At 56.4% G+C, this 24,601-nt stretch overlaps 1 protein-coding gene and 1 long non-coding RNA gene across 2 annotated transcripts; both read right to left on the bottom strand.

The window, feature by feature from the left end:
• Positions 1 to 7,374: 7,374 nt before the first annotated feature.
• Positions 7,375 to 13,029, bottom strand: LOC123348284 (signal-regulatory protein beta-1-like). Its single transcript, XM_044985792.1, has 5 exons — positions 11,806 to 13,029; positions 10,313 to 10,657; positions 9,108 to 9,422; positions 8,141 to 8,491; positions 7,375 to 7,478 (listed from the first exon to the last, which is right to left on the bottom strand). The coding sequence occupies exons 1-5, from the start codon at positions 11,876 to 11,878 to the stop codon at positions 7,375 to 7,377; spliced, it is 1,188 nt and encodes a 395-aa protein (XP_044841727.1). The 5' UTR covers positions 11,879 to 13,029.
• Positions 13,030 to 16,888: 3,859 nt separating this feature from the next.
• LOC123348914 lies at positions 16,889 to 19,856 on the bottom strand. The gene is made up of 2 exons (XR_006573282.1): positions 19,725 to 19,856; positions 16,889 to 17,573 (listed from the first exon to the last, which is right to left on the bottom strand). It is a non-coding gene; the product is annotated as an uncharacterized LOC123348914 (long non-coding RNA).
• Positions 19,857 to 24,601: the final 4,745 nt, after the last annotated feature.

A 24,601-nucleotide genomic window follows, 5' to 3' on the forward strand; every position in this document is an offset into this window, starting at 1 on the left:
AGGGCTCTGGGCTGCCTGCAACCGCGGGGAGCACAGAGCTTTTAAAATCCCAGCCGCGGCTGGGAATCAGAGGGCTCTGGGCTCCCCGCCGCAGCAGGCAGCCCAGAGCCCTCTGATTCCCGGCCGCGGCTGGGATTTAAAGGGCTCTGGGCTGCCTGCAACCACGGGGAGCCCAGAGCCGTTTAAATACGAGCCGCGGCCGGGCAGCAGGGGGCTCAGGGCTCCCCGCCGCGGCGGGCAGCCCAGAGCCTTTTAAATCCCAGCCGCGGCCGGGAATCAGAGGGCTCTGGGCTTCCCGCTGCAGCAGGCAGCCCAGAGCCCTCTGATTCCCGGCCGCGGCGGGGATTTAACGGGCTCTGGGCTGCCTGCAACCGCGGGGAGCCCAGAGCCTTTTAAATCCGAGCCGCGGCCGGGAATCAGAGGGCTCTGGGCTCCCCGCCGCGGCGGGCAGCCCAGAGCATTTTAAATCCCAGCCGCGGCCGGGAATCAGAGGGCTCTGGGCTGCCTGCTGCGGCGGGGAGCCCAGAGCCCTCTGATTCCCGGCCGCGGCTGGGATTTTAAAAGCTCTGTGCTCCCCGCGGGTGCAGGCAGCCCAGAGCCCTTTAAATCCCAGCCGCGGCTGAGATTTAAAGGGCTCTGGGCTCCCCGCCGCAGCGGGCAGCGCAGAGCCCTCTGATTCCCGGCTGCGGCTGGGATTTAAAAGGGTCTCAGCTCCCCCCGGTTGCAGGCAGCCCAGAGCCCTTTAAATCCCTGCCGCGGCTGAGTTTTTAAGGGCTGCGGGCTCCCCGCGGTTGCAGGCAGCCCAGAGCCCTTTGAATCCCAGCCTCTGTCCGCTGATTGCCCCCTCCCCAGACCCCTGCCCCAACTGCCCCCCAGAACCTCCACCCCCTATCTAAGCCCCACTGGTCCTTGTTCCCCAATTACCCCCTCCCGATACCCCTGCCCCTAACTGCCCCTTGGGACCTCAGCCCCTATCTAAGCCTCCCTTCTCCTTGTCCCCAACTGCCCCCTCCTGAGACCCCACCCAACTTCCCCCCCCCCAGGACCGCACCCCCTACCTGTCCCCTGATAAACCTCTTAGACTCCCATGCCTATCCAATTGCTGCCTGTCCCCTGACTGCCCCTTCGAACCTCTGCCCCATCCAACTCCCCCTGCTCCTTGTCCCTTGACTGCCCCCCGGAACTCCCTACCTCTTCTCCAACCCCCAAACTGCTTACTGTGCCACTCAGACCAGCGTATCTGGCTCCATGCAGCTCCAGACAGTTGCTGCCATGCTCCCCCATGGAGCCCACAGCCCTCTCCCACCCCCAGCACCTGCCTTCCAGATTTGAACACCTCAAAATTCAGGAGTGCTCAAGCTCGGTTTGGGCAGCTTTTACTTCATTTCTCCCAAATCAGTTTCCCCTGCAAGGTGCCAACTGAAGGTGTTGGAGAACAGAGAGATCAGGTGGCCTCCTAATGCCTGGAAAAGAGACAAAGGCCGGAGGAGGGAGTGTCAGTGCCTGTGCGGACTTCTGGGAAGTGCACGGTGTGGAAGGGGATGCTGTGATGCTTTGGAACATCTCCATACAAAGCCAGTCAGGACTCTGGGGGAGCCTCCTCTCTCGGAGCATACTGTCTCCAGGGCAAGAAGCTTACACCTTCCTGGGTCTGACCTCGGAGCATTCAGCATGCCCTTCCACGTCATGCACTTTCCAAAGTGAGTCTGCCCAGGCTGGTCCTGGGGCAACCAGAGGTCGCTGCACCCCAACTCTGCAGTCAGATGTGACTCTCAGCCAGACAGTAAAACAGAAGGTTTATTAGATGACGGGAACACAGTTTAAACAGAGCTTGTTGGTACAGAAAACAGAACCCCTCTGTCAAGTCCATCTTGGGGGGTGGGGAGCCCAGAACCAAGTTCTGGGTCTCTCCCAATTTCCCCAGCCAGCTCCAAACTGACACTCCCTCCTCTGGCCTCTGTGTCTCTTCTGGACAAGGAGGCCACCTGATCTCTTTGTCCCCAACACCTTCAGTTGGCATCTTGCAGGGGAAACTGAGGCACCCACACAGTATTCAGAGAAAATATTAAGAACATTCCCACTTCATCACAACAGATGCAACAAAATATAATACCGTATATTGAAGTAGGCAAGTGCTGCTTCTGACTTTCCACTTTTAATTGACCCTTGTAATCTTGTGGCGCTGACGCGTTGTAGCTTCATTTTATATCGGCTTACAGGGCGGGAGCGGGGGGGCACCACCATTTTGGGCCCCACCAAAAATTATACAAACCTGCCGCCTATGGCCAAGGGTGCAAGAAAACCAGGAAACAGACGTGGGGCTGGTGAAGGAAAGAACCACAGAGATGAAAGAGGAGAGTCAGTGCATGACCTTCCCGTAGCATTAACCCAGCCCAGCAAGGAGCCTCCCCAGGGCAAATGCCACACGTGCCCAGTCAGGAGGGTAAATCATCATCCAGCTGAAGGGTTAAACTGAGAAAAAAGGTTAGTTGGGACTTTGCTTCTGAAATGTCCTGCGATTATGAGAAGCTGGTTATTGAATTCCCCCTCCCCTAGGAAAGGGGACGACCCCTGGAGTCATCGTGGATAGTTCTCTGAAGATGTCCACGCAGTGTGCAGAGGCGGTCAAAAAAGCAAACAGGATGTTAGGAATCATTAAAAAGGAGATAGAGAATAAGACTGAGAATATATTATTGCCCTTATATAAATCCATGGTACGCCCACATCTCAAATACTGTGTACAGATGTGGTCTCCTCACCTCAAAAAAGATATTCTAGCACTAGAAAAGGTTCAGAAAAGGGCAACTAAAATGATTAGGGGTTTGGAGAGGGTCCCATACGAGGAAAGATTAAAGAGGCTAGGACTCTTCAGCTTGGAAAAGAGAAGACTAAGGGGGGACATGATAGAGGTATATAAAATCATGAGTGATGTTGAGAAAGTGGATAAGGAAAAGTTATTTACTTATTCCCATAATACAAGAACTAGGGGTCACCAAATGAAATTAATAGGCAGCAGGTTTAAAACAAATAAAAGGAAGTTCTTCTTCACGCAGCGCACAGTCAACTTGTGGAACACCTTACCTGAGGAGGTTGTGAAGGCTAGGACTATAACAATGTTTAAAAAAGGACTGGATAAATTCATGGTGGCTAAGTCCATAAATGGCTATTAGCCAGGATGGGTAAGGAATGGTGTCCCTAGCCTCTGTTCGTCAGAGGATGGAGATGGATGGCAGGAGAGAGATCACTTGATCATTGCCTGTTAGGTTCACTCCCTCTGGGGCACCTGGCATTGGCCACTGTCGGTAGACAGATACTGGGCTAGATGGACCTTTGGTCTGACCCGGTACGGCCTTTCTTATGTTCTTATGTGGCCATCTAGGAATCATCAGAGAAGCACCAGACTCTGGTCACTACTGTTCTGGGCCGGAATCAAGCTGCTAACCCAGAGGTGCGAGGGGCTGTATCCTATTAGCATCCCCCAGAGACCCGGCGCCCCCCAGTGCTGACGTCCCTGCCTGGTGTTAACTCTTCCTGCTCTGCTCTGGGGCTGCTGCCTGGAGTTTTCCCACTCGCTCCATTGCCCTGGCAAGTCCCAGGCAGGAAGCGTTTACTCACTACGCGACCCCCTTTCTCTCAGGAAGAGGAAGAGGTGGAAGGCGGCAGCCAGCATCTTCTCCAGGAAGAGCCCGATCCAGAGAGCTGGGCTGGAGAACAGCCAGTGACCTGCAGTAGAAATGTACGTGATCAGCAAGCGGCCAGGAGTCCCCTGCGGAGTTTCTGCTAATGCGTCTGAGGTGTGACTGGGATCTGTCCAGTGGCCTCTCCCCTTTACACAGACAAGAGGTTCCTAGAACTGCCCCTTTGCCTGCCTGGGAGAAATCTAACCCTCCATAAGGCCGCGCAGGTGGCTCAGAGATCCTCAGCGTCTCACTCGCCCTGACGGGGGGCTGGGAATTGTGCACAACCCGACAGGTGAACACAGACTGATTCCTCTGCGCAGTTGGGTTCATCTCCAGGGAGCTCTGGAGCATGTACGTCCCGTCTGGATTCTCACCGGGGGGGAGGCCGTTCCTAGACTCGTCTCATTTCTGTTCTCCAGCCAGGTGAGACTCACGTCCTTCGGGTAAAACTCCTCCGCGTGGCAGGGGAACATCACAGACTCGTTCAGTGTGAGGGGCACTGGTGGGTCGGTGCCCACTCACAGCCTGGGTGAAACTGGCAAACAAATGAAAAACATGGAAATCTCTATGTACAGAAATGCTCCTTTTCCTGCTGATTCCAAGGGATATTTCAAGACTTGGAAAACAGCCCTTCCCAGTGGCCCACGTCCCACTCCCCACCAACAGGGGAGTTCAACTCTCTCCTTCACTGGAGCATCCCCCAGCAACACCCCCCTCCTGTCCTGCACGGGGGAGACGCTTCAGATGCCCAGCCCTCCCGGTTCCCTTCTGGGATGAACTGGATCCGGAGGAATCCCAGCCCGAGGGGGAATCGTCTTAAATTAAAAGAGCCTGAGAACAAGAGATGGACACAAGCCGCGGACTCCAGCTCTGAATCTGGATTTCAGCGCCCCAGGGACCCTCTCCCCACTTCATCCAGCCCTGCCCCCAATACTGGGCTGGAGCAGATGCCGTGGCCGAATTTGGACTCATCGCTGCTGTAGGTGGGAAGCCATGAGCCCTGCTGGGGTGCTGCTGGGAGACTGGTTACCTGGGCGAAAGGCCCATCTCAGACCCAGCCCAAAGGGCGATGGGTCCATCACAGCCCCCCACCCCGCAGTGTGGAGCTCCCAGTGCTCAGCCCCGGCTGGGCTCCTACCTCGCAGGGCATCGCTGAGGTGGTAAGTCGCACGCAGGGGAGCCGGTAAGGTGCTGTGCTCTATCTGACAGGTGAGCTGGGAGCGGGCGTCTCCTGGGGTCAGGCTCAGCCCCACGGTGCTGGACATGCTGTAGGAGACGTTCTCGTGTGCAGGGAGAACCTGGGTCTGGGGGGCTGGGAGTTTGGCCCCATTTTTGAACCAGGTCACAGCAATGTCTCCCGATACCCAGTGTCTGTCTGTCCCCCACCCTCCCCTGCACAGCTGGGTCCTGTCCCCTCCCCCCAGCACACAGCTGGCTCTAGACGCCCAGCTCACAGCTCCCTCGGCACACAGCTGGCCCTTGCCCCAGCTGCCCACATGACAGCTTGACAGGGGCCTTCTGATCCCAGCATCTTCCAAGATGTGGGACTTCAACTCATCCCAACTCACGTGGTAGGAAGGCAGGAAATGCTCCCTGAAGGTCTCCTCTCCCTCTCCTCCTGCCCCAGATCAGCCAAAGGACCCTGCACGTCTGGGATGAGTTCTAGCATCGCCAGGGCAGTTTATTGTCAGACAGAAATTATTACACAACCATCTCCTGCCTCGCAGAGCTGAGCAGAGGCAGGAGGCTTCAGCCAGAGTCCAGAGTAGCAGGAGTCCTTCCAGTGGCTCTTTCATCAGCAGGCAGGAGTGAGTGGTGGGTACGTCCCAGAGATTCCTAAATTCCCAGGCCAGAAGGGACCGTTGTGCTCCTCTAATCTGACCTGCTCTACAGCATAGGCTAGAGAACCTCCCCTGGATAATCCCTAGAGCAGATCCTTTAGAGAAACAGCCAGTCTGGATTTTAAAATTGTCAGAGATGGGGAATCCACGACTCTCGGCTAATTGCTCCATTGGCTAATTACTCTCACCATTAGGCTTCATTTCCTGTCAAAATTTGTCTGGCTTCAACTTCCAGCCATTGCATCGTGTGTCAGACCTTTACCTGCCAGACTGACGAGCCCATTATGAAATATTTGTCCCCAAGCCACGTAGGAACGTATAGACTGTAACCAGGTCACCCCTTAACCATCGCTCTGTCAAGCCTGGGCTCCATCTGATTGGCCAGCAGGGGTCACTACAGCTCCACCATCTAGGGACTCGTTTCCTGCACTGGGGGGACAGAAGCTGCAGACAGAAGTTGGCAGGTGGCGACAGTGCGAGAAAACCGGGAAATGGACCAGGGGCTGCAAAAGGAAAGAATCCAACAGGTGAATGAGGCGGGTCGGTCAATGACCCTTCCCTGAGCATTAACCTGGCCCAGGGAGGAGCTCCCCAGGGGCAAACTGCTCTAGTTCGCTCCATGTCAGCCTCCATCACACCCTGAGCTGGGGGTGTCGGGGAGCAGTCATCCCACGCTGTACGTCTAACCGAGGGGAGATTTACCCGGGGCTCTGACTCTCCTGAATTTCCAATGACTGTGACAAGCTGGTACCTGAATTCCCCCCTCCCTAGAAAGGGGAGGGTCCCTCCAGGTCAGGGGTCCGGACCGGGGCACGAGTATTAGGAAGCCCAGAGGAGAGCGATGCTGGAGTGGATTCAAGCTGTATCTGTGGTGTTCCCCGAGGGACGGTGCCACCAGCTCTGGGCTGAGGATCAGGCTGAGCAGGATGGAACGAGCTGGGGGTTTGTCTCTTTGGGGCACAGATACGGGGACCTGGGCAGCAGTGCCAGGGGAGGCTGGTTAATAGCAGTCCCAGGGCTCTGGAACTAAGGAATCCGGTCCAGAGCCACCAATGGGTCGCTGGGACCCTCTGTACAGACCTGGCACAGGCGAGGGTCAGGGACCCGGGAATGCCGGGCCCTCGGGCTGGAGGGGGACTCTTGTTCTGGGGGGTGAATACCCTGGGGCAGGATTTCCAGCAGCGACATGGCTGGGACAATGCACCTAACATGAGATAAAGGGGAACTGATCCCCTGTGTGTCCCAGGCCCCTGCAGGGCTCCCCCGACCCGCCCGGCTGTTTGGGGCAGGGATTCCGGAGCTCACCAGGGCCCTGGACTGCGTCCCCCGAGGAACCTGCCCCAGCGGAACCCGGGAGGCATTTTCCAGATGGAGGGAGCGTGTGGGGAGGAGGCTGCATGTGGGCAGGAGAGGAGCAAAGGGGCTTCTCTGTGACGGAGGCGCAGCCAGTGCTGGAAAGCCTGGCCAGCCCCGCCAGCTCGCCATGGAGCTCACCCTGAGCCAGCAGGACCAACTCTATGGGGCCGAGCCATTCATTTCCCACTTGCACCCAATCCTTGGGGGCTCTGATGCCCGGTGAGAGCAGCAGTTAGTGCCCAGGGAGATGGTCACCTGGGGATGGGGCCATGTGGGCTCTAGGAACTGGACTGGGGCCCTGAAAAAACCACTAGTGATCTGGGCTGGCATCAAACTAGGAGGGTCTGTATCTTATGAGCAGCCCCAGAGACACCCAACCCCACAACACTGACTCCCTATGAGCCTTCAACGCTTCCTGCTCTGCTCCTGGGCTGCAGCATTGCAATCCGCTCCCTCTGGCTCCCAAGGGAACTCACGGAAAAGCTGCATTTACCTGGTTACTGTTTACTTCTCAGGAAGAGGAAGAGGAGGAAGGCGGCAGCCAGCACCTTCTCCAGGAAGAGCCCGATCCAGAGAGCTGGGCTGGAGAACGGGCTCTGACCTGCAGTGTAAATCAGATCAGCCAATGGACAGAAACCCCCCGCGGACAAGAGAACTGCTGGTTCCCAGCCATCCCGCCCTGGCTCACACGCACCTTTATGGGCTCCGAGGAAACTGGCCTTCCATGGGGCTTGGCCAGTTCCTATCTGTGAACCGTGGGTTGGCAAATGGCCCCAGCAGCGTTTGCCCAGCTCTGCCTGGCAGCTGTATCCACACGCTGCTGGCTGGCCCCAGGGAAGCCCAGACTCTACAGTGGAGACCTCGAGCTTCGCAGAGCAGGAGAATAAGGACTCAGGAGCCACCTGCACTTTTACCCAAAAGCCTCAAATCACCGAGCAGTGTCGGGGTCCTGGGATCCCCAGCTCTGCAGGAGTGACCATGTTCCAGCCCCTCTCTAGGGACAGTCACACCCTGCAGGGCTGCACAGAGCATCTGACCTGGGCACAGAGTGCGGCCAGTGACATTTCCTGCCCCCCACCTTCCCCCTCCCGCTCCGCCCACGGGCCCCAGGAGAGCCGAGCCCAGCGATAATCCTGGAATAAAAGAGTGGCTGTTACACTGAGGGGCTCCCCTGGCAGAGATGGGCTGAAATGGCCCCTGGGTTCTGCAGAACAGACCTGGCATTTCCCAGCAGTGCAGGGGAGGGTTCGGCTGCACATTTACCCGCATCACATGAAGTGGGATCTTTGCCTGGCTCAGGAGGTGGCTGGGAAAATCTCAGCATCTCGCTGGCATTGACGGGGGGCTGGGAATTGTGCACAACCTGACAGGTGAACGCAGACTGACTCCTCTGCTCAGTTGCTTTGACCTCCAGGGAGCTCTGGAGTGTGTACGTCCCGTCTGGATTCTCAGCCAGGGGGGCGGGTTTTCCCAGATCCATCTCATTTCCGTTCTCCAGCCAGGTGAGACTCGCGTCCTTCGGGTAAAACCCCTCCGCGCGGCAGGTGAACGTCACAGACGCGTTCAGTGTGACGGGCGCCGCTGGGGCAGTGCCCACTCGCAGCCTGGGTGGAACTGAGAACACAAATACCCTGCGCTCGGCATCTACAGAAATTCTCCTTTTCCTGCTGAGTTAGAGGGAAATTCCTGGGCTGGACAGACTGACCTTCCCACTGAGCCATGTCCATCCACCCCCGCACCCAGGGCCCTCCCTGGAGCACGTTCAGCTCTTGCTGGAATCTCTTCTTTATCCAGGCCCTTCCCAGCTGGGGGAGGCTCAGGGAAATTCTTTTAAAACCACCAGAATTAGCAGAGGGGAAAAAATGTTCCCCACGTCCGCACTTTCCCTCCCCTTCCCCCCTGGACAAACCGCACAGCGGGCTGGGTAACTTCAGCTGGGGGGTGGGATCTGACCGGGGATCAGACCAGGACAAACACCCTCCACACACACCCCGACCCCTCTGGGCCGGAGCAGGGCACTTCCTGCCCCAGGGAAGGGGCTCTGCGTTCTAAGGGCCTGAGGGTGAGAGACGGGCACGGGGCAGAGACTGGACCCAAATCTGGATTTCAGTGTCCGACCCCCACAAAATACCCACCCGAAAGGGACCCCAAGGGTGATGGGTCCATCACAGCCCCCTCACCCCCCCCCCAGTGCGGAGCCCCCAGCGCTCAGCCCCAGCTGGGCTCCTACCTCGCAGGGCATCGCTGAGGTTGTAAGTCGCACGCAGGGGATCCAGTAAGGTGCTGTGCTCTATCTGACAGGTGAGCTGGGAGCGGGCATCTCCTGGGGTCAGGCTCAGCCCCACGGTGCTGGACATGTTATAGGAGACGCTCTCCTGTGCAGGGAGAACCCGGGTCTGGGGGTCTGGGAGTCTGATCCCATTTTTGAGCCAGGTCACAGCGATGTCTCTGGGGGAGAATCCTCCTGACGTGCAGGTGAAAGTCACCGGGGGACCCGGCTCTGCCCTGCTTGGGGGGCCGGACACGGACGGGGCCGACGGTCTGGCTGCAGGGAGAAGCGTTTATCAGTCAGATCCCTCTGCGACTGAGAGCCCATCCCCCGCCCCACGGGCCCCACCTCCCCACAGGGACAGCCTGAGAGCAGGGGAGCCCCAGCCCCTGCCCCTGAGCTAATGCAAAGTGGGGGGGGGGGACACAAGGCTACGAGGAGGGTCCTTGCTGGGGGTGGGGAAGGGTCATAGGAAAGGAAGAAAAACATCCCAGTAACCCCATGGCTGCAGCCGAGCCCTGTGCCCCCAGCCAGAGCCCTGCGGGGGATGGGGGCGGGGGTCGAGTAGATTCACCCCAGGACTGGGTCTGGCCGCAGCTCAGTTCTGCCAAGGAAGCACAAACTCTGTGCAGCTGCCCCAGCCTGCCTGGTCCTCGCTCCCTGTCTCCATGGGGCTGCCCCGGGCACTCGGAGGGGAGGAGAAACCCCCCGGTGCTGGGAGCGATTCACCCGCGTGGGTGAGTGTGAGGAGTCGCAGCCGGTTCGGCTGGAGGCTGCGAAGGGCGGCAGGGCTCCCCCGCCCCATCCCCCGCCAGCGCCTTCTGGGGGGACCGAGTGAGAAGAATCAACCCAACACCCCCCCCCCAATGCACCCACCCGGCCAGTCACCCCCCACTGCACACGCACCTGGCACTTCCTTTTCATTGGGGGGCAGCGACCCCTGGGGCTAGAACAGAAATTTCTCCCTCTTCTCCCCATCCCCCTGAAACCCACAATCCACCGCCCCCCCCACTACAGGTGCCGGTCTCAACCCGGGTCCCGCTTTGCTGCAGTCCCGGTGGGAAGCGCAGCTCCCCGGTTAGTGTCTGGGCGGAGCTGGGTTGTTCCCCGCCCGGGTACCAGCCCCCGGTGGGGAGGGGCGTGTGGCGGGGGGGGCTCGCACTCACCGCTCACAGTCACGGCCGTGCCAGCGCCGGATCTGAACTCCTCATCACCTCCCGACACCTTCCTAAACTTCACGCAGTGATAGATCCCGGCGTCCTCGGGGCGGGTGTCCCTGATGTGGATGGTGAAGTCTGTGTCAGAGCCACTCACAGCCCGCGTCACCCGGGGGAGTGATCCCGTCTGTGCATAAACGAGCTGGCGGCCACTGCCCGAGCCCTTGAACCACGTCACGCGTCCTACTGGAGCGAGCCCAGTCACAGAGCAGCTCAGAGTGAGAGTCTCTCCCGCTGACACCGACACGGCGCCCTGGGGCTGCAGCAGCTGGAACTCCTGGCTCCCCCCGGCCCCTGGAAGGAGAGAACGGGCCAGGCTGGGCGATGCTGGCTGACAAGCCCCCGTCCCGCAGCAGCAGGGGGCTGAGTCCCACGCCCGGCCCCGCTGGGTGGATCCTGCTCCCAGCCCTGCCTGGAGCCGGGCCCTGCCCAGCGAGGGGCTTTGCCTGCCCGGGGAGTAACTTTGTGTCGTTCCACAGCGACCCCTGCAGGCTGCCCCGGAGCCGCGTTTCCAGAGCTCCGCCCCGGCTCCCGGGAGCAGGCAGGGCCCAGGGAGCTGTTGCGCTGAGCGTGAGCAGGGGGCCGGGGCAGGGACAGAGCCTCAGGGGCACGAGCAGGGAGAAGGGCCCTGAGCCCCCGCTGCTGCGCTGCTCCAGCCACAGAGAAGGAGCTTCTGGGAGTGTCACTCACTGCCCGTTAACGGGGGGTTATTTTGCCCCTGGATGGCCCCACACAGACGTGGCACCCGATGAAGTCTGAAAGCAACACGATTTAAAGGGAGAAAAAGAAATATTTTTAACCCAGCTCTAACCAACCTGTGGAATTCACTGCTGCAGGATATTCTTGAATCTAATTACTCAGTAAGATTTCTACAAAAAGATCAGACCTCTATAAAAATAAGAACAGCCCCTGCAGTGACGCAGCTGGGATCAAGTTTAAACACTGTGACCGGTTCTCACACTCCAGAGCACAAGCTGGGGCAGGAAGTTCCTCTTGCCATATAAAATACACAAGGGTTTATTCCTCCTTTTAGAGCAGGGATCAGCAACCTATGGCACGCACGCTGAACGCGGCACGCGAGCTGATTTTCAGTGGCACTCACACTGCCTGGATCCTGGCCACTGGTCCAGGGGGCTCTGCATTTTAATTTCATTTTAAATGAAGCTTCTTCAACATTTTAAAAACCTTATTTATTTTACATACAACAATAGTTTAGTTATATATTATAGACTTCTAGAAAGAGACCTTCTAAAAATGTTAAAATGTATCACTGGCACATGAAACCTTAAATCAGAATGAGTAAATGAAGACTCAGTACAGCACTTCTGAAAGTTTGCTGACCCTGGGTTTAGACCATCTGGAATTTCCCTCCGTTGCAAGCAGCAAGAGAGCAGACTGGACGGCTTGTGCCTGCCTGGGCAGTGTCTATGTTCTCCACTCACCAGGGATCTCCAGGAGAAGCAGCAGCACCAGGCATGGAAGAGACAATCCAGACACAGGGGTCGACGGAGCCATTTTGTTGTCAGAGGGGCGACCTTTCAACTCCGCAGCCTTTGCCAGCTCTCCACTGTCTGAAGAGATACTGAGAAGTGTGAAAGCAGCAAAGAATCCTGTGGCACCTTATAGACTAACAGACGTTTTGCAGAAGTGTGAGGTTCAGGATCAGACCATCCCCCAATGCAGAAGGAAGTGGATTGTGTTAGTGACATTTCCTGCTTCCATCTCTCTGCAGACTCGTTTTTTCACATCCTTAATTTTACTTCTCCCAGCGAAGCAGCTGGTGACCCGTGTTCTCTCGTGAAGCCTCACGTAATCCAGCCTTTGACTGCCATGAGCCTAAGCATCCAAGCTAAGGCTGCTGGGGTATAGAAGGGTGGAGAGAGGGGCCTTGGCAGAGGGCTGCTCTTTGGGAAGGGAATTCCCTGACAGTGTTGAAATCTCCCTCCCGAACACCAAACCAGAGCATTTCCCAGCCACTGCACGTTCAGAAACACTGTCCACAGAGACGTCTGAAAGCTGGGCCCGGAGACCCCTGTTCTGGAGCTAGTCCCTGGCTGTGACTGCTACCAGAGAGGCTCCTTCAATACAAGTCTCAGTGGGGGGACGGCACATGGCCACTCCCGGCACCTGATCTGTTAATTAGAGATGGGCTGGGCAGGGAGAGGGTGGATCTGGATTAGGTCTAGGCTGGAGTTTGCCTTTGGGAGTTAGTTTGGATCCAGTTTGGCTGAGAGAAGAAAGAACGTCTGTGCTAAAAGCACTGGACTGGGATCCAGGAGATGTTCAATTATCTGTGACCTTGGGGAAGTCGCTGAGTCCTTCAGGGCCTCCGTTCCCATCTTGAAATTGCCTTTGTCTGACTTGGCTAGTTCGATGGTGTCATGCTGAGTTCCCACTCTGGCACTTGGAGTGCAGAAGGTGGGGGCCTGCAAGGATTCTAAAAATTAATACTGGTTACTCCAGGCTGGTATTAAACTCCCAAGTTTACAGCTTCTCTCTGAACTTGGATGGGTAGATGCTGCCCCCACTCAAATGCAAAAAAAACCCTTTGGGAACCCAGAAAGACACAGTTTGGAATTTCTTCCTGTCGGGACCCTCAAGCCCTTTCACCCAGCCTCCGGGGAAGAGCTGAGAACAAAAAACAAAGGAAATCAGCTGTTACCACCAACTAGTTAAACAACATGCACAAACCTCTTAGGGACACAAAAATCCAATCCTGTTCTTAAAAAAGGTAAATGTTATTAAAAACAAAAAGAAAGAAAATACATCTGGAACTAAGGCTTTTGCTGGATCTTTAGCTTGTGGTTCAGCTTAAAGGTTACAACAAGCAAAACAAAAAGCACCTGGGGTTAGCACAGAGGAGTCCACAAACCAATAAGAAATAAAAGAAATAACCCTGATCACGTCTTCCTAGACCTTCCCTGACTTATTTACATAGCTGGGGTTTCAGATAAGCAATCTCTAGGGCTGATCTGATGATTTTCATACCTGGACTTTAGCTTCTCACAGCATAAGTGCTGCCCTGTTCCCCTTTCCTGGAAAACCACAACACACAGACAAGAGGAAGTTGTTTCCCAATTTTAAAAAGTTCTAGTGCTCCCATTGGCTCTTTTGGTCAGGTGCCCACTCCCTTCTTTTTACCTGTGGGCTTTTCTTTAACCTTTTACAGGTAAAGCAAATACAAGAACAGCTACTAACAGGGATTTCATAGCTAACTGGCTGGCTGAGTGTCCATAAAAGGGAGCTACTCCCAGCCCCCCTCCTTCATTTATGACAGATGGGAAATTATTTAGGGCAGGGAATTGTCTCTTACACTGTGTTTGTACAGCACCTAGCACCGTGGGGCCTAGATCTCGGCGGTGTGTGATGATCATTAATAAATAAATGGAGGCCGATATTAAACCATGTCCCCCTCCAATATTCACGTGGGTTAGGATTTGAGAGTCTGTTTTTGTTTTTGTCCCATTTCTAGTCTTAAAGCTCCATCAACCTCCGCTCCTCTGTGTTTTCACTCTGGGTCAGTTTGTGAAGAACTCCATCTCTCCCAAATGAGATCACAGGGAGCAGGGCAGGCACCCAAACTGAATCACACACGTCTTCGGTGCTTTCTGCTGTGATGTTTTTCCTTTGCCAGCTGAATCATCTGACCCCAAACCTACAGCAGCACCAAGGGATCTCTGTGCTTCTAGTGTCATGTTTGCACAGGTGCTGGTTCTGAGCGGCTTGATCAGTGACGTCTGCCATGAAACACTCCAGCGAGTACCCAGCAGCCAGGTGATGGGCTCTTTGGATGCAGTTCAGCGGGTTTAATGGCTGGAGCATGAAATCAGACAAGGGATGATGCCTGTGTTTCGGGGCAGACAGAGCTAGTCATCAGCGTATAACAACCGAATTGCTAGTGTGAACACAGATATAGGAATTGTCTCTCTCTGACTGTGTCCCTCTCCCCGAGCCATTCCCATTGCACTGCTGTTCTCGGACTCTAGGCTCTTTGGGGCAGGGACCATTTATTTGTATGTTGCTGCCAAGCCCGGCAGCACTGACTCTGCCTCAAACACTTTCCCAGGGGCCTTTCTGCACAGCACCCCTCTGTTTCCCCCCAGTCCATGAACGGACACACGCCACTCAACATACCCACGTCACACAGCAGAGCCACCCAGCCGGCATTGCTGTGACCTCCCTTCTGCAGAGCTGGCCTGCAGGGAGCCCCTCAGAGCTGCTAACAGCCCCCGGCTGGGGGTACAACACAGCAGCAAGTGATGTGGAGCCTGGAGGAGCTGCTGGGCCCAGCTCGTTAAAGAGCAGCGACCACTGGCCAGACAACTCTGGAAAAGCTGAGGAACAAATTCCTGCCGTTCCCCGTGACTGTGTCTCCTTTTGCTTATTTCCTTTCACTGAGGAGATCGGCCGGGAACGGGGGTTGGGGTTGGGTTTGGGCCAGGATCATCGGGCCCAACCCCCATTCCCATCACAGTTCTCCTGGCCTCCCCGATCAAATGCCGCACGTGCGTGTGGAAGAAGCAGCTACCGTCCAGGACCTCTTAAAGTGACACAGTTCCTGCTTTCATGCAAATGCCCAGAGCTTATAGATAAAGAAAAAGGGGCAGAGAAATACCATGAGGGGCCCGCAGAGGCCAGGCGCTTTCTGAAGTGGATGGTTTCCCCCAGTTTAATTGCTCAGGTCAAAGCACAAGAGCTTTTGGTTTTGCTGCCGTTTTGAAACATTCATTACTTCAAACAGGCCCAACACCAGCCTTCGGCCACAAACCGTCAGCCCCTGTCCCGCCCCACAGAGGTGAAACTGAGGAGGGGGGGTTACATGGGGTAACGTTCCCCTCCTATTTCTACCACCATTTATATCTCCTGGAGACACCTGACTCTTCCCCAGGGCACAGGGCAGAGGCTGGGGGCTGGCTGCTGTATGAGACTCGCCGCCAACTTCTCCCCTTCTCACACAGGCCTGGGCTCAGCAAAACCACCCCAGAGCTTCCCCTGGGCAGGCAGGGCACTGGGCAGTGGGGTGCCAGGCTCCCTCGCCATGCTGCAGAGAGACGGCGCCTGAACCTGCTCTGGGCAGTGTCCAGAATGCCTCTCCCCAGCTCATCCCCCTGCACAGCTGGCTCCTGGCCCCTCCCCCCAGCACACAGCTGGCTCTAGGTGCCCAGCTAACAGCTCCCCTGGCACACAGCTGGCCCTTGCCCCAGCTGCTTGCAGGCTCAGGGCAGATCCCTCTCAGCTAGAGCCTCTCCCCACCCTCCTGCAGGCAGCTGGCTCCAGGCGTTCACTGCCAGCACCTACAGCTCCTGCCCCCGTTCTCTCGCTAACACAGCTGGGGCGCTGGGCTCTCCGCTCCCGCCTGCCCACCCCAGAAAGCCATTCAGCTCCAGCAGCTCTCTGCCCTCTTCACTTGTCTGCCCCAGGCCCTGCCTTCCTGCCCTGCCCAGAGCTCCCCTGGGCACCAGCTGCAGCAGCCTTTCCCTTGGGTCCTGAAGCCTGACAGGTCTCCTGCCACCAACCAGGCACTGCCCAAGCTGGCCGTCCCAGTCGGCCGGAAGCTCAGGGGCAGCTCTCTGCTGGAACAGTCTCCAGCTGCTATTACAGAGCATCCTACGCCATGACAGCCAGAGTCACTCTAGATCCAAACTCCTTTGTCTCCTGAGTGCCAGCCCTGAACCCCGCTGCAGGACTCCAGAACCTTTAAATTGTGTCCGCCACTATCCCCACTCACACCTCACCTCTGCCTCCCCCTCTCTACGGGCAGCTCCCCGGTTCTGCCCCTCGACTGGGGCGCAGGGTGCTCAGCTCCCAACTGCTTGTGCCAAAGCCACCGGCATCGGCTGATTTCACACTCCCCCCGGTAGGGGCCAGGGAGGCAGATCTGGCTCTTGGATGGGACTTTTGTTTTCCGGGCAAGAAATGATAAAGGACAATGGGAAACCAGCTCCGGAAAAGGGACTCTCCAAAAGGAGGTTAAATAGGACAGAGCAGGGTGGAGGGAGGGGAGCGGTTAAACCTGCTAACTGCAGAGGGGCCAGATAAACCCTGGGCTGCTCCAAAAAGGCTCCAGATGTTCTGGACACACCGTAGGAGACGCTCCCGTGTGCAGGGAGAACCCGAGGCTGGGGGGCTGGGCCCCATTTTTGAACCAGGTCACAGCAATGGCTCCCGATACCCAGTATCTGTCCCCCACCCTTCCCTGCACAGCGGGGTCCTGTCCCCTTCCCCCAGCACACAGCTGGCTCTAGGCACCCAGCTCACAGCTCCCCCGGCACACAGCTGGCCCTTGCCCCAGCTGCCCACATGACAGCTTGACAGGGGCCTTCTGATCCCAGCATCTTCCAGGATGTGGGACTTCAACCCATCCCAACTCACATGGTAGGAAGGCAGGAAATGCTCCCTGAAGGTCTCCTCTCCCTCTCCCCCTGCCCCAACAGAGCCACAAAGAGAAGCTGGATGTTTTCCTTGCCGTGGGACGGGCCGGCCGGCTCAGGGGCAGATCAGCCAAAGGACTCTGCACGTCTGGGGTGAGTTCAAGCATCGCCAGGGTGGTTTATTGTCAGACAGAAATTATTACACAACCATCTCCTGCCTCTGCAGAGCTGAGCAGAGGCAGGAGGCTTCAGACAGAGTCCAGAGTAGCAGGAGTCCTTCCAGTGCCTCTTTCGTCAGCAGGCAGGATTGAGTGGTGGGTACGTCCCAGAGATTCCTGAATTCCCAGGCCAGAAGGGACCGTTGTTCTCCTCTAATCTGACCTATAGCATAGGCTAGAGAACTTCCCCTGGATAATCCCTAGAGCAGATCCTTTAGAGGAACAGCCAGTCTGGATTTAAAAATGGTCATAGATGGGGAATCCATGACTCTTGGCTAATTGTTCCATTGGTTACTGACTCTCACCATTAGGCTTCATTTCCTCTCAACATTTGTCTGGCTTCAACTTCCAGCCATTGCATCGTGTGTCAGACCTTTATCTGCCAGACTGATGAGCCCATTATGAAATATTTGTTCCCCGAGCCACGTAGGAACTTATAGACTGTAACCCGGTCACCCCTTAAACTTCGCTTTCCGAAGCCTGGGCTCCATCTGATTGGCCAGCAGGGGTCACTGCAGCTCCACCATCCAGGGACTCGTTTCCTGCACTGGGGGGACAGAGGCTGCAGACAGAAGTTGGCAGGTGGCGACAGTGCGAGAAAACCGGGAAATGGACCAGGGGCTGCAAAAGGAAAGAATCCAACAGGTGAATGAGGAGAGTCGGTCAATGACCCTTCCCTGAGCATTAACCCGGCCCAGGGAGGAGCCCCCCCGAGGCAAGCTGCTGTAATAGGCTCCATGTCAGCCCCCATCACGCCCTGAGCTGGGGGTGTCGGGGAGCAGTCATCCCACGCTGCACGTCTAACCGAGGGGAGATTTACTCGGGCCTCTGACGCTCCTGAATTTCCAGTGACTGTGACAAGCTGGTACCTGAATTCCCCCCTCCCTAGAAAGAGGAGGGTCCCTCCAGGTCAGCGGTCCGGACCGGGGCATGAGTATTAGGAAGCCCAGAGGAGAGCGATGCTGGAGTGGATTCAAGCTGTATCTGTGGTGTTCCCCGAGGGACAGTGCCACCAGCTCTGGGCTGAGGATCAGGCTGAGCAGGATGGAACGAGCTGGGGGTTTGTGTCTTTGGGGCACAGATCCGGGGACCTGGGCGGCAATGCCAGGGGAGGCTGGTTAACCGCAGTCACAGGGCTCTGGAACTAAGGAATCCGGTCCAGAGCCAGGAACGGGTCGCTGGGACCCTCTGTACAGACCCGGCGCAGGAGAGGGTCAGGGACCCGGGAATGCCGGGCCCTCGGGCTGGAGTGGGACCCTTGTTCTGGGGGGTGAATACCCTGGGGCAGGATTTTCAGCAGCGACATGGCTGGGACAATGCACCTAACATGAGATAAAGGGGAACTGATCCCCTGTGTGTCCCTGGCCCCTGCAGGGCTCCCCTGACCCGCCTGGCTGTTTGGGGCAGGGATTCCAGAGCTCATCAGGTCCCTGGACCGCCTCCCTGGGGAAACCTGCCCCAGCGGAACCCGGGACGCATTTTCCAGATGGAGGGAGTGTGTCGGGAGGAGGCTGCGTGTGAGGAGCACAGGAGCTGAATGTGATTATGGCCCTTTGTTTTCAGTTTTATTGATTTTTACTGAAAAATTCTTTGTTTTACAGAAGCTACTGTTGGGTTTTTAATGATTGTCACCGAACTTTGGGCAACTCAAGGACAGGAAAATACAGATCTTGTTAAAAACATCCAATTCATTACATTACATGACATAGATGTGGTAATAAGTTAGTACAAGTGTAAATGTGTAAGGAAGTTTGGCTGTGCAGTGAAAGATACAAACGTACACACTCACGCGTGTGCACCTGTGTCCATATTGTTAATGAGAGAGACAAGGTAGGTGAGGTACCATCCACCAACAGAAGTTGGTCCAAAAAAAGAGATCACTTCCCCGACCTGGTCTCTCTAATAGCCTGGGACCAGCACGGCTACCAGAATCCTGCCACCATGCCGTTAATCATCCTGCCAGCTGGGAGGTCCAGACAGTGCTGGAGGGGAGACGGGGGGACTAGGTAAGAGGCAATAAGCCTCAGACAGAAGCCCCCCCACACACACACACACACTCACTCACCAGGGCACAATGTGGGTGCGGAGGGATCTGAAATAAACCACAGCATTAAATTCCCTTTACTCTCAGTACTGTGACTTTTTTCTTTGTTGCTTTTATTCTTTTCCCCATCCCTGAATATCAACCCCAATATTCAGCCTGAAAACTGTGAAGTGATTTTCTGCACTGATTTGCTCTCGGTTTTTTAGTCTTGTAACAAACACTGATAAATTCCTGGCAAATTGTAAACAAAATAAACACTGAGAATGAAGGGCCTTGAATGTGTCTGAGGTGCAGACGGCAATGGAAGGCCTGGCCCGGCCCGCCAGCTCGCCATGGAGCTCACCCTGAGCCAGCAGGACCCACTCTATGGGGCAGAGCAAATCATCCGCCCCGTGTACCCAATCCTTGGGGTCTCTGATGCCTGGTAAGGGCAGCAGTTAGTGCCCAGGGAGATGGTCACCTGGTGATGTCACCAGTTAATGTCACTAGGAACAGGGCTGGGACCATCAGAAAACCACCAGGTCACTAGTGATCTGAGCTGGAACTGAACTGGGAGGGGCTGGAGCCTATGAGCAGCCCCAGAGACACCCAACCCCACAACCCTGACTCCCTATGAGGCTTTAAGGCTTCCTGCTCTGCTCCTGGGCTGCAGCATGAAATGCGGTTCTCTCTAGCCCCCTTTCTGCGGGAGCTCTGCCCAGTGATAATCACAGAAAAGCAGCAGTTACCTGGTTACCCTTTGCTTCTCAGGAAGAGGAAGAGGAGGAAGGCAGCAATCAGCACCTTCTCCAGGAAGAGCCCGATCCAGAGAGCGGGGCTGGAAAACAGCCCAGACCCTGTAGTGGAGATTTGATCTGCAGTGTAAATATATCAGATCAGCCAATGGACAGGAATTCAGTGGGGAGTTTGTGTTAGTTCCTGTGAGCACATCCCAGTGCCTGCCCCCACCTGCCCCCGGCCCCCGGCACACGCGCGCACCCCCCACACACACACACACTGACAGATCTGCAGGCTCCCAAACATCCCCTTGGCACGGCTCAGAGGACACTGCACTTCACCACGGCTCAGCACGGAGCTTGCAGGTCAGACAGGTGAACAGCGGTGTGCCAGCTGAACCCAGCAGGGCCAGCCCCGCTCTGCCTGGCAACCGTCTCCACCAAAAGCGGCTGGCCGGCCTCAGACCAGGCCCATAGGTGCTGGAAGTAGGGGAGCTGGGGATGCTGCCGCACCCCTAGCTTGAAGTGGATTCCATTATATCCAGGGTTTACTGTTTGATTCAAAGGCTCAGCAACCCAAATATAAAAATTGTTCCAGCCCCCATGGCCAAGCCGGCCCTGACTAGCGAGAGGAGTCGTTGGGTTTAGGGAGCCTCAGGCAGCAGCTTCAACCCAACACCTGACCCCCCCCCCCAACCACCAAATGCACCACCCAGCCAGTCACCCCCCACTGCACACCCGGGCGCACCCGGCACTTCGTTTTCATTGGGGGGCAGAGACCCCTGGGGCTAGAACAGAAATTTCTCCCTCTTCTCCCCACCACACCCTACTAAAATCCACAGCACACGCCCCCCCCCATACAGGTGCTGGTCTCAACCCAGGTCCCGCTTTGCCGCAGTCCCGGTGGGAAGCGCAGCTCCCCGGTCAGTGTCTGGACTGAGCTGGGTTGTTCCCCGCCCGGTTACCAGCCCCCGGTGGGGAGGGGCGTGTGGCGGGGGGAGCTCGCACTCACTGTGCACAGACACGGCCGTGCCAGTGCCGGAGCTGATCTCCACATCCCCTCTCGACCCCTTCTTAAACTTCACACAGCGATAGATCCCGGCGTCCTCGGGGCGGGTGTCACTGATGCGGATGGTGAAGTCTGTGTCAGAGCCATTCACAGCCCGTGTCACCCGGCGGGGGAGTGATCCCCTCGGGTCATAAACGAGCTGGCGGCCACTGCCCGAGCCCTTGAACCACTTCACGGGTCCTGCTGTAACATTCCCACTCACAGAGCAGCTCAGAGTGAGAGTCTCTCCCGCTGACACCGACACGGCGCCCTGGGGCTGCAGCAGCTGGAACTCCTGGGCCCGGGCCCCTGGAAGGAGAGAACGGGCCAGGCTGGGCGATGCTGGCTGACAAGCCCCCGTCCCGCAGCAGCAGGGGGCTGAGTCCCACGCCCGGCCCCGCTGGGTGGATCCTGCTCCCAGCCCTGCCTGGAGCCGGGCCCTGCCCGGGGAGGGGCTTTAGCTGCCCGGGGAGTAACTTTGTGTCGTTCCACAGCGACCCCTGCAGGCTGCCCCGGAGCCGCGTTTCCAGAGCTCCGCCCCGGCTCCCGGGAGCAGGCAGGGCCCAGGGAGCTGTTGCGCTGAGCGTGAGCGGGGGGGCCGGGGCAGGGACAGAGTCTCGGGGGCACGAGCAGGGAGAAGGGCCCTGAGCCCCCGCTGCTGCGCTGCTCCAGCCACAGAGAAGGAGCTTCTGGGTGTGTCACTTACTGCCCATTAACGGGGGGTTATTTTGCCCCTGGATGGCCCCACACAGACGTGGCACCTGATGAAGTCTGAAAGCAACACGATTTAAAGGAAGAAAAAGAAATATTTTTAACCCAGCTCTAACCAACCTGTGGAATTCACTGCTGCAGGATGTTGTTGAATCTAATTGCTCAGTAAGATTTCTACAAAAAGATCAGACATTTATAAAAAGAAGAACAGCCCCTGCAGTGACACCAGCTGGGATCAAGTTTCAACACTGTGACCGGTTCTCACACTCCAGAGCACAAGCTGAGCACAAGCTGGGGGCAGAAAGTTCCTCTTGCCATATAAAATACACAAGGGTTTATTCCTCCTTTATTCCTCCTCCTATGGCACACACGCTGAACGCAGCACACGAGCTGATTTTCAGTGGCACTCACACTGCCCGGGTCCTGGCCACCGGTCCAGGGGACTCTGCATTTTAATTTAATTTTGAATGAAGCTTCTTCAACACTTTAAAACCCTTATTTACTTTACATACAACAATTGTTTGGTTATCTATTATAGACTTCTAGAAAGAGACCTTCTAAAAACGTTAAAATGTATGACTGGCACACGAAATCTTACATTAGAGTGAGTAAATGAAGACTCAGCACAGCACTTCTGAAAGGTCGCCGACCCCGGGTTTAGAGCATCTGGAATTTCCCTCCATTGCAAGCAGCAAGAGAGCAGACTGGACGGCTTGTGTCCGCCTGGGCAGTGTCTATGTTCTACACTCACCAGGGATCTCCAGGAGAAGCAGCAGCACCAGGCATGGGAGAGACAATCCAGACACAGGGGTCGACAGAGCCATTTTGTTGCCAGAGGGGAGACCTTTCAACACCGCAGCCTTTGCCAGCTCTCCGGTGCCTGAAGAGATACTGAGAAGTTTGAGGTTCAGGGTTGGACCGTCCCCCAGTGCAGAAGGAAGTGGATTGTGTTAGTGACATTTCCTGCTTCCAACTCTCTGCAGACTCAACTGTTTTTCCCCACCATTAATTTTACTTCTCCCAGCGAAGCGGCTGGTGACCCGTGTTCTCTCGTGAAGCCTCACGTAATCCAGCCTTTGACTGCCACGAGCTTAAGCATCCAGGCTAAGGCTGCTGGGGTATTGAAGGGTGGAGAGAGGGGCCCTGGCAGAGGGCTGCTCTTTGGGAAGGGAATTCCCTGACAGTATTGAAATCTCCCTCCCGAACACCAAACCAGAGCATTTACCAGATATTGCTCGTTCAGAAACACTTTCCACAAAGACGTCTGAAAGCTGGGCCCAGAGACCCCTGTTCTGGAGCTAGTCCCTGGCTGTGACTGCTACCAGAGAGGCTCCTTCAATACATGTCTCAGTGGGGGGATGGCACATGGCCACTCCCGGCACCTGATCTGTTAATTAGAGATGGGCTGGACAGGGAGAGGGTGGATCTGGATTAGGTCTAGGCTGGCATTTGGCTTTGGGAGTTAATTTGGATCCAGCTTGGCTGAGAGGAGAAAGAAGATCTGTGCTAAAAGCACTGGATTGGGATCCAGGAGACGTTCAATTATCTGTGACCTTGGGGAAGTCACTGAGTCCTTCAGGGCCTCCGTTCCCATCTTGAAATTGCCTTTGTCTGACTTGGCTAGTTCGATGGTAAATTATTTAGGGCAGGGAATTGTGTCGTATACTGTGTTTGTACAGCACCTGGCACCATGGGGCCTAGATCTCAGCGCTGTGCTCTAGACTGTACAAATAATCCTGATGATCATTAATAAATAAATGGAGGCGGCATTAAAACATGCCCCCTTCAAATATTCGCGTGGGTTAGAATTTGAGAGTCTGGTTTTGGTTTTGTCCCATTTCTAGTCTTAAAGCTCCATCAGCCTCTGCTCCTCTGTGTTTTCATCTCTGTGCTTCTGGCGTCCTGTTTGCATAGGTCCCTGGTTCTGAGCTGCTTGATCGATTACGTCTGCCATGAAACACTCCAGCGAGTACCCAGCAGCCAGGTGAAAGGTCTCGGAAGTGTCATCGCAAAGGCCGTGACACAAGAGCTTTGGGTTCTGCAGCCATAGTGCAAGTTTCATCAGTTTTCAAAAACTGACTCCCCACCCTCCAGCCATGAACATCCACCCCACATCCGGCCCCAGACTCTGCACAGCCTGCCTGGGACTTGCCAAGAGAACCAGCCCCAATGGGCCAGATCCAAACCTCCTGCCATCAACTCCTGTGGGGGGCCCAGGGAACTGCCTCTAAATTCTTCTGTCGGGGGCAGAGGAAAGAGTGGCCTTTGCCCCACACAGAGCAGCAGGGGGTCTGGCCCCAGACATTGTGGAGCTCGCAGTGTCCACCAGAAGCCAGGGCCATCAGCCGGAAAGCTCTGTACGGCTGCACCAGCTCTGGGGCCCTTCGCGGCTCCCTCCAGCTCTCTGGCAGGGTGACTCTAATGGCCCCCACCGCCAGGCCTCCCTCTGCCAACAGCAGCCCCTGGGTGCCACTAAAGGGAGGCAGGTTGTGTTGTATGTTGTGGGTCTCTGGAAAATGTCAGACCACCTGGGCTGTAGGGGCAGAGTGGCCATTGGTGCTGGGAGAAGATGCCCATGGGTCAGTGGGCTACAATGTCCAACCCAAAGCAGGCCCAGGGCAGAGTCTGCTGCAGGAAACACCTCGGGCCCAGCTTTTAGGTGGCTTCAACTTATCTCCAGAAACTGCACATGCCCATTTGTCGCCCACACCCTCTGGATGTGGGGTTCCCCCAGGCTGGTACATGAACTAGTTGGGTGGTGCTCAGCTCCCACTGCTTGTGCGAAGGCCCCCCTGGTCCCTGCAGACTGTACACTCACCACCTGGGAGGCCAAGCCAGGAGATCCGACCCTGGTGTGTGACTTGGTTTTACAAGGACAGATCTGGGTGGGTGGCCAGAGAACTCCAAATTCGAACCAGGCCCAGCCAGCACAAAGGGTGGTGAATACACCATGAACCGTCCTAGTGTCCAGATAAACCGTGTGCCCCGACCAGAGTCTCCAGGCTCGGCTGGATACAGAGACAGGGTTCCCAGACTGACTATAACCATGAAGAACCTTATAAATAACACCTGCAATGAACAGATGAGTCGCTACATTATCTATTCACTCACAGACACTTCTCTCGGGTGG

Source organism: Mauremys mutica, chromosome 13, assembly GCF_020497125.1.
Source record: "Mauremys mutica isolate MM-2020 ecotype Southern chromosome 13, ASM2049712v1, whole genome shotgun sequence".
NCBI classification, from domain to species: domain Eukaryota; kingdom Metazoa; phylum Chordata; order Testudines; family Geoemydidae; genus Mauremys; species Mauremys mutica.

Excerpts from the sequence above, each read along its gene's own strand:
- LOC123348284 (XM_044985792.1), bottom strand. The coding sequence starts at position 11,878 with ATGGCTCCGTCGACCCCTGTGTCTGGATTGTCTCTTCCATGCCTGGTG. Across the intron at positions 8,492-9,107 it reads CCTCAGCGATGCCCTGCGAG|TTCCACCCAGGCTGCGAGTG; the intron begins GTAGGAGCCCAG and ends TTGTGTTCTCAG. Across the intron at positions 7,479-8,140 it reads TCCCACTTCATGTGATGCGG|GTCAGAGCCCGTTCTCCAGC; the intron begins GTAAATGTGCAG and ends TTTACACTGCAG.